Source organism: Glycine max, chromosome 19, assembly GCF_000004515.6.
Source record: "Glycine max cultivar Williams 82 chromosome 19, Glycine_max_v4.0, whole genome shotgun sequence".
Classification (NCBI taxonomy): Eukaryota; Viridiplantae; Streptophyta; class Magnoliopsida; order Fabales; family Fabaceae; genus Glycine; species Glycine max.
Genome location: NC_038255.2, coordinates 16932112 through 16939379, shown reverse-complemented (window position 1 = coordinate 16939379; position 7268 = coordinate 16932112). Strand labels below are relative to the sequence as shown.

The window sequence follows — 7268 nt, the reverse complement described above, 5'->3', positions numbered from 1 at the left end:
CCTTCCCTTTATGTAAAGGTGGGGACGGGAGTGCCTCTACAAACAAATACATAAATATATAATCATATATAGCGGTAGGTAGGAATGTATGAAGGTAGGAAAAAGGAATTTTAGGTAGGTAGGAAGGAATCCTTTAAGGTATTGTTGGTGGGTTGGGGAAATATTCTTGAAAAAATTTATTTTCTTTTTTAAAAAGCAATTGGAGGGAGTTTCAAATAAAAAATGAAATTTTTCCCGTTTTAGGGGGGGAATTTGGTGGGGACGGGGGGGGTGTTACCCCAGCCCATTCATTTGAAACCCCCCTTGAACTCTATTTGGTTCCCCTTGGGGGGGGGGGGGGGGGGAGTGGCCTATGCACGATAGGGTGACCTCGACATTTGTCGTCTAATTTTCCTAAGTGAGAGTGTCATGTGGACACGCTTAAGTTATTTCCTAACGAATGGTACCACATTGCATTTGAGAGTTGAGTTAGGTGCATGCATCATTCTAAGGATAATTGATTTGAATTGTGGAAAAAGTTTATGACTAGTTTGTTAAGTGTACGTTGAATTAATGGATTATTAAGAATGATTTTGGTTACTGTTATTGTTTTCTTGCTAATCATTGTTTGGTGTTTGTTAATCTTTTATAATAAACTCACACTTGCAATTTTGTATCATGTAGTTGGTACATGTGATGATCGTGAACCTTCGTTTGTGGGAGCAGATGAGCAGTAGTAGGTGATGTTGGAGGGAGATTCTTTTGTTGGAACCGTCAAGCCGATGTGATAACATTAAAATTTATTTTGGGAGAGAGTTGTGTTTTGTTATCAACTCTTCCGTAGTTGGTTCCTTGATTCTTTTTTATTGGGCATGTAAATCCCAGGTTTAGATACATGTAAAAACTGAATTATCTAACACGTGAATGATGTATAGTAATTATATATATATATATATATATATATATATATATATATATATATATATATATATATTCACGTATTTGTGTGTTGTTTGGTGAATGTATATCGCAAAAATTTTACCCTTGTTTTCATAATCCAATTAATAGAGTTTTCACTTAAAATTTAAATGTCGCATTTTAGAGTAGTGATATCGTAGTGAAGAGACGGGTTGTTACACATAACCTTTATTATGTTTGTTTTTTTTTTAAATGAAGAAACACTTAGGCATGAACAATTGCTTTTCTCCTAATACATATTATAGGCTAAATGTTATTTTTGGTCCATTATGTTTTAGTATTTTTTTCATTTTGGTACAATATGTTTTAGGCTTAAATGTAAATTTAGTCCCCCTATTTTGCTCAATCCACAATTTTGATCCCTCCATTTCAAAATTAAGACACTTGGTTCTTCTATTTTAAAAAATCCGCGATTTTAGTCCTCACATTTCAAAATAGAGACATTTAGTCATTCTATTTTAGAAAATTTATAATTTTGGTCAAATTCTCAATTTTGTTTACATTTTATTTCTTTTCTTTTAGTCCAATTGAACCCTAAACCTAAATATTCATTTAAGGTACCATTAAGAGATGATTTAATTAGTTACAAAGTAAGAAAATAAAAGAAATAAAATGTAGGAAAAATTAAAGATTAAACCTAAAATTTGGATTTTCTAAAATATGGAGGCCAAATGTTTCTATTTTGAAATATGGGCACCGAAATTACTGATTTTTTTAAATAGGAAGATCAAATGTTTCAATTTTAAAATAGATAGATCAAAATTACAGATTGAGTAAAATAGATGAATCAAAATTGCATTTAAGTCTATATTTTAAAAGTTTCATTTTAGTCCTCTATGTTTTTTAAAGTTTCATTTTGGTTCTTTTAGTTTTTGAAAGTTTTATTTTAATTATTTCTTTCATTTTCCATTAAAAATGTTAGTGCTATGTCAATATTTTAAATTTTGAGTGTATACTAAATATAAGTAAAATAATTAATATAAAATAGTGGTGAGTAAAATAATTAATTATTTTAAAATTTTTAAAACTTAATATACCAAAATAAAATTTTTAAAAATATAAATAATCAAAATAAATTTTTAATGTAATAAAATGAAAAAAATAGTAAAAGATAATGGATAAAAATCAAATTTAGCCTATAATATTTTAAAAAAAAATCTTAAATTTAAACATTTATTTATTTATTGACGTGACTTTCCAGCTCTGCTCACAATAATACAAAACCAACCGCACCAGCCTCATCACTCACTCACTTCACTCTTCACCCACTCCAGCAATGGCGTCACCTGGTTCCCCTTACCTCCTCCTTCCCACCACCATCTCCCTGTCGTTTTACCTCTCCCTTGTCGTCCACTCCGCCGCCAGCAACCCCGACTTCCACCCCCTAATGTCGTTCAAAGCCTCCTCCGACCCTTCCAACAAATTCCTCTCCCAATGGAACTCCACGTCCTCCAACCCCTGCACCTGGCACGGCGTCTCCTGCCTCCACCACCGCGTCTCCCACCTCGTCCTCGAAGACCTCAACCTCACCGGCTCCATCCTCCCCCTCACTTCCCTCACCCAACTCCGCATCCTCAGCCTTAAACGCAACCGTTTTGACGGTCCCTTCCCCTCCCTCTCCAACCTCACCGCCCTCAAGCTCCTCTTCCTCTCCCACAACAAATTCTCCGGCGAGTTTCCCGCCACCGTCACCTCCCTCCCCCACCTCTACCGCCTCGACATCTCCCACAACAACCTCTCCGGCCAGATTCCGGCCACTGTCAACCATTTAACCCACCTCCTCACCCTCCGCCTCGACTCCAACAACCTCCGCGGCCGCATTCCCAACATGATCAACCTTTCTCATCTTCAAGATTTCAACGTTTCGAGTAACCAACTCTCCGGTCAAATACCCGATTCGCTTTCAGGCTTCCCCGGGTCCGCGTTTTCTAACAACCTTTTTCTCTGTGGAGTTCCGTTACGAAAATGCAAAGGCCAGACAAAAGCTATCCCTGCCCTCGCTTCGCCGTTGAAGCCTCGAAACGACACAGTTTTGAATAAAAGAAAAACCCACGGGGCAGCGCCAAAAATTGGGGTGATGGTTTTGGTTATTATTGTTCTCGGCGACGTGTTGGTGTTGGCTCTTGTTTCATTTCTTCTCTACTGCTATTTCTGGCGGTTATTAAAAGAAGGGAAAGCAGAGACTCATTCGAAGTCGAATGCGGTGTACAAAGGGTGTGCCGAGAGGGGTGTAAACAGCGACGGGATGGTGTTTTTGGAAGGAGTGATGAGGTTTGAGTTGGAGGAATTGCTGCGTGCGTCTGCGGAAATGTTGGGGAAGGGCGTGTTTGGGACTGCGTATAAAGCGGTGCTCGATGATGGGACCGTTGCTGCGGTGAAGAGACTGAAAGAAGTGAGTGTTGGAGGGAAGAGGGAGTTCCAGCAGCGAATGGAAGTGCTTGGAAGGTTGAGACACTGCAATGTTGTTCCTTTGAGGGCTTACTATTTCGCCAAAGATGAGAAGTTGCTTGTGTCCGATTACATGCCCAATGGTAGCTTGTCCTGGCTCCTCCACGGTAACATCACATCATTTTATTACTTACTATCAAATTTTTCTTTTTTTCTAAATTTATTTAGGATTTTTCGTTGCTCGAGATTTTTGTTTTTAGTTGTTCCATTCCACTGCTGAAATTCAGTAAAAGTCCGTGTTTAGTGATTTAGTCAACTTTAAAAATAATAAAATCCATTTTCTTTTATAGTAGTTTGTTTAAATTAAAAAAAAAACTTTGAAAGTGCTTTTTAAAATAATATTTTTATAAGAAGTAAGTAGATTTCGATAATAAAAAAAAACAGAAAATTATTTTTTAAAGTAAAAGAAATTTAAATAAATATATTATCACCGAAAAAATTCTTTATTTTATTTAATAAAAAAATTAAATAAACTGTCCTTAATTAAATGTTGAGTAGAACCAAAGTTTTATTATAATGATCTGGCATAATAAATATTTATATTAAAGTTTAAATAAATTGTAACAACTATAAAAACTTTATTGGGGATGTTATATAAATTATTTGACGTGAATAACTTTGAATTAAAGATCAAATCTTCGCATATACTATAATTTATCATAAATTTCGTCTTACCGACTTCTCTCTTTTTTGACAATATTAAAATTCATACGATCTACTTATTTTATTGGTGCTTTCAAGATTTCTTTATATTATAAAATTCTAATTATGAAAAATACTTATAAAAGCTATTCAAGATTTTTTTTTTTCCGGCATTGTCTTTGCTGCCAGCCAATAAAATAGCGTAAACGAAATAGTAAAAACTACAACATAATCTGTCACCTACTTATTTAGTGATGATGGTGTAATGAACAAGACACCCGTGCATGTAGGGTACCCAGATCAAACTAGAGTTATTATTTTGATTTTTGGGTAGGGGTCCATGTTGATGCAATGAAGATTTTGAAGTTGGACCATGTGATTATGCATCTTTGTTTGCAACACGGGATCAACAGGTCCTTCTTTCTTCCTTCCAACCTTCAGCTTTTCATGCATTTACCATCATTCACAGACAAAACAATTGTTAAATGAGCACAGCATGCACTATATGACCCATCTGGGATAGGGGTTACTGAACTATTTACATACTACGCTACTGTATTAGATTCTTTTCTTATAAAAGTAGGTGGGGGGGGAGAGAGAATAGAGAATACTACTAGCTAGTGTCTTTTGTGAGAATTTCTCCTTTGCTTTTTGTTCTTTTCCGAAACAACCTTTGGCCTTTTGCTTTTATCTTTAGCCACTCAAGTATTGAGAATGTAACCAAAAAGGGCAAAGTAGGCCACAACCATTTGAACCTTGTGCAAAAGTCAGATGCCCTTGCTTTAGTGAATAATACGATAATTTTATATTAGAAAGGAAAAAGCTAGAAAACATAAAATTTAAGATAATAGAAATCTATATAATATAATTTGAGATAATAGAAATCTATATAATATATAATTTTAAATTTTCTAGTTAATTATGTCTTTTTTAATTTTAAAATCAAGCAATTTTAACCTTTAATTAATTTCCTTCTATTCTAAAACTGATTTTTTCTCATTTTATACCTAAACATTGAAGGAGTAACTATTAATTGAAAACATGAAATAATTTTAAAAAGATAGAAATTAAAATTTTAGAAAAAAATTGAAAATAAGAGATGAGATTATGATTTGAAAAGTGAATAATAGGATTTTTAATTTTTAGTAAAATTTGATGTCTTTATCAATAAAAATAAATTTAATTTGTAACGATTTTGTGTGTAAAAAGATAATTTGATAAATCTTATTAAAAAAATATAAAAATTAATTAATCTCAAAAACCATTAATTAATTAAAAAAAATTAAAAAAAAAATAAAATCACACCTGATTTAAATTAACGAAACTAAAATCATAATCAAACCTTTAAATTAATATGACAAGTCTTTGAATAAATAATGGCAGATATTTGGTATATCTATTTTACTTCTTTCGCTCTTATATCATGAAGAAAATTAATACAATTTGAGAGCAAAGAAAATGGTAGTGATATAAAAAGAATCCCTCACAAACTTCTTTTTATCTTTTATTAATTAAAATTTTCTAAAAAACTATAATATTATGAAAAAATAATAATTAAATAACAGAAAAATTCAGATAATAATGTTATAATTTCTAAAAAAATTTAATTATTACTTAAAAATCTTTTAAGAAAAATTATTACTTAAAAATGTGATAGAAAATATGATTCCGAATTTTTTTTTCCATATACATATATGATGGGGCAAAAACGTAAATAAAACTCAACTTAAAAATGAATAATGAATCGGTGTCTCCCACAGGTAACCGAGGACCGGGACGGACCCCACTGGATTGGACCACGCGGGTGAAACTCGCAGCTGGAGCGGCACGAGGCATAGCCTTCATTCACAACAGTGATAAGCTCACCCACGGTAATATCAAATCCACGAACGTTCTTGTCGACGTGGTGGGCAACGCGTGCGTGTCGGATTTCGGGCTCTCCTCCATCTTCGCCGGCCCCACGTGTGCTCGATCCAACGGGTACCTCGCGCCGGAGGCATCATTGGATGGCCGGAAGCAGACCCATATGTCTGACGTGTACTCCTTCGGGGTCCTCCTGATGGAGATTCTGACGGGGAAGTGCCCCTCCGCTGCCGCGGAGGCGCTGGAGCTTCCCCGGTGGGTCCGTTCAGTGGTGAGGGAGGAATGGACGGCGGAGGTGTTCGATCTCGAGCTGATGAGGTACAAGGACATTGAGGAGGAGATGGTGGCGCTGTTGCAGATTGCTATGGCGTGCACTGTGGCGGCGCCTGATCAACGACCCAGGATGAGCCACGTAGCGAAAATGATCGAGGACTTGAGTGGGATCCACGTGTCGCCGTCTCATGACGCGTTGGACTTGGTTTCGGAGTCGCCTTCTGTGCCTGAAGATGCGTGTACAGGAGGAGGTGGAGCTAGTGCTAGTCAATGAACTTGGACTTTGTAAATTAAATTATTATTTAGTGTTGAATATGTTTTTCAATTAACCTTTTCTGGAACTTTTATTTGTATTTCATATATATTATTCAATATAAGCTAATTTTTACGTTAGGGGATTATTATTATATCAAGTAAAGCAATGTGGATAGGATATGAATAATTTTAAAGCTTTTTGCAACGTCCTTTTGTTAATTTTTTATTTTTATGGTAAATATTGAATGTGATTAATATTTTCAAAGATATTATATTTTACTTCATCGAATATCTTTTTTTTAATAAAATACCATACCACATAAGATATAACATTATTTGATGTTACATATTTATTCAGTTGATGCGCTTTTCTTCCTCAAATTTATTCATGCTTTTTTAATTGAATAATTATAAATTCTCTTTTTAGACAACTTCAATAAGTTATTATATAAATTTTTATATTCTTTTATAATGTTATACTTTTTATAACTTTATGTAATGTAATTATTTTGACTTTAGGTTAAGAATTCTCAATTTTTTAAAAAAACAAAAAAGATTCCATGATTTGTTATATAATTTTATATTTTTATTATTTATTTATATTATAAATGTTTATTGTTGTGAGATTGATAAATCACTTCTGGAGTAATATTTTGTATCATTTGCATGCGTTTTCTTGATAGAATTCACGTTTAAATACTAGTTTTATCTTGACAGAAGTATAATGTTCAATTAAGTGAAAAAAGTAAAAATTTACACTTTTACCTACAAATTTGAAGACTCTATCACTTGACCACGATCGAAGTGTATCCAGTGTGGTCATGGGGAGC

At 33.9% G+C, this 7268-nt stretch overlaps 1 protein-coding gene across 1 annotated transcript; it reads left to right on the top strand.

Moving 5' to 3' along the window:
* Positions 1-2113: 2113 nt before the first annotated feature.
* On the top strand, positions 2114-6584 carry LOC100810749 (probable leucine-rich repeat receptor-like protein kinase At1g68400). Its single transcript, XM_003555002.4, has 2 exons — positions 2114-3512; positions 5808-6584. The coding sequence occupies exons 1-2, from the start codon at positions 2234-2236 to the stop codon at positions 6455-6457; spliced, it is 1929 nt and encodes a 642-aa protein (XP_003555050.1). The 5' UTR covers positions 2114-2233; the 3' UTR covers positions 6458-6584.
* The last annotated feature ends 684 nt before the right edge of the window (positions 6585-7268 follow it).

Coding starts and splice junctions, on each gene's coding strand:
- LOC100810749 (XM_003555002.4), top strand. CDS start 2,234: ATGGCGTCACCTGGTTCCCCTTACCTCCTCCTTCCCACCACCATCTCC. Junction 3,513..5,807: donor CTTGTCCTGGCTCCTCCACG/GTAACATCACAT, acceptor TGTCTCCCACAG/GTAACCGAGGACCGGGACGG.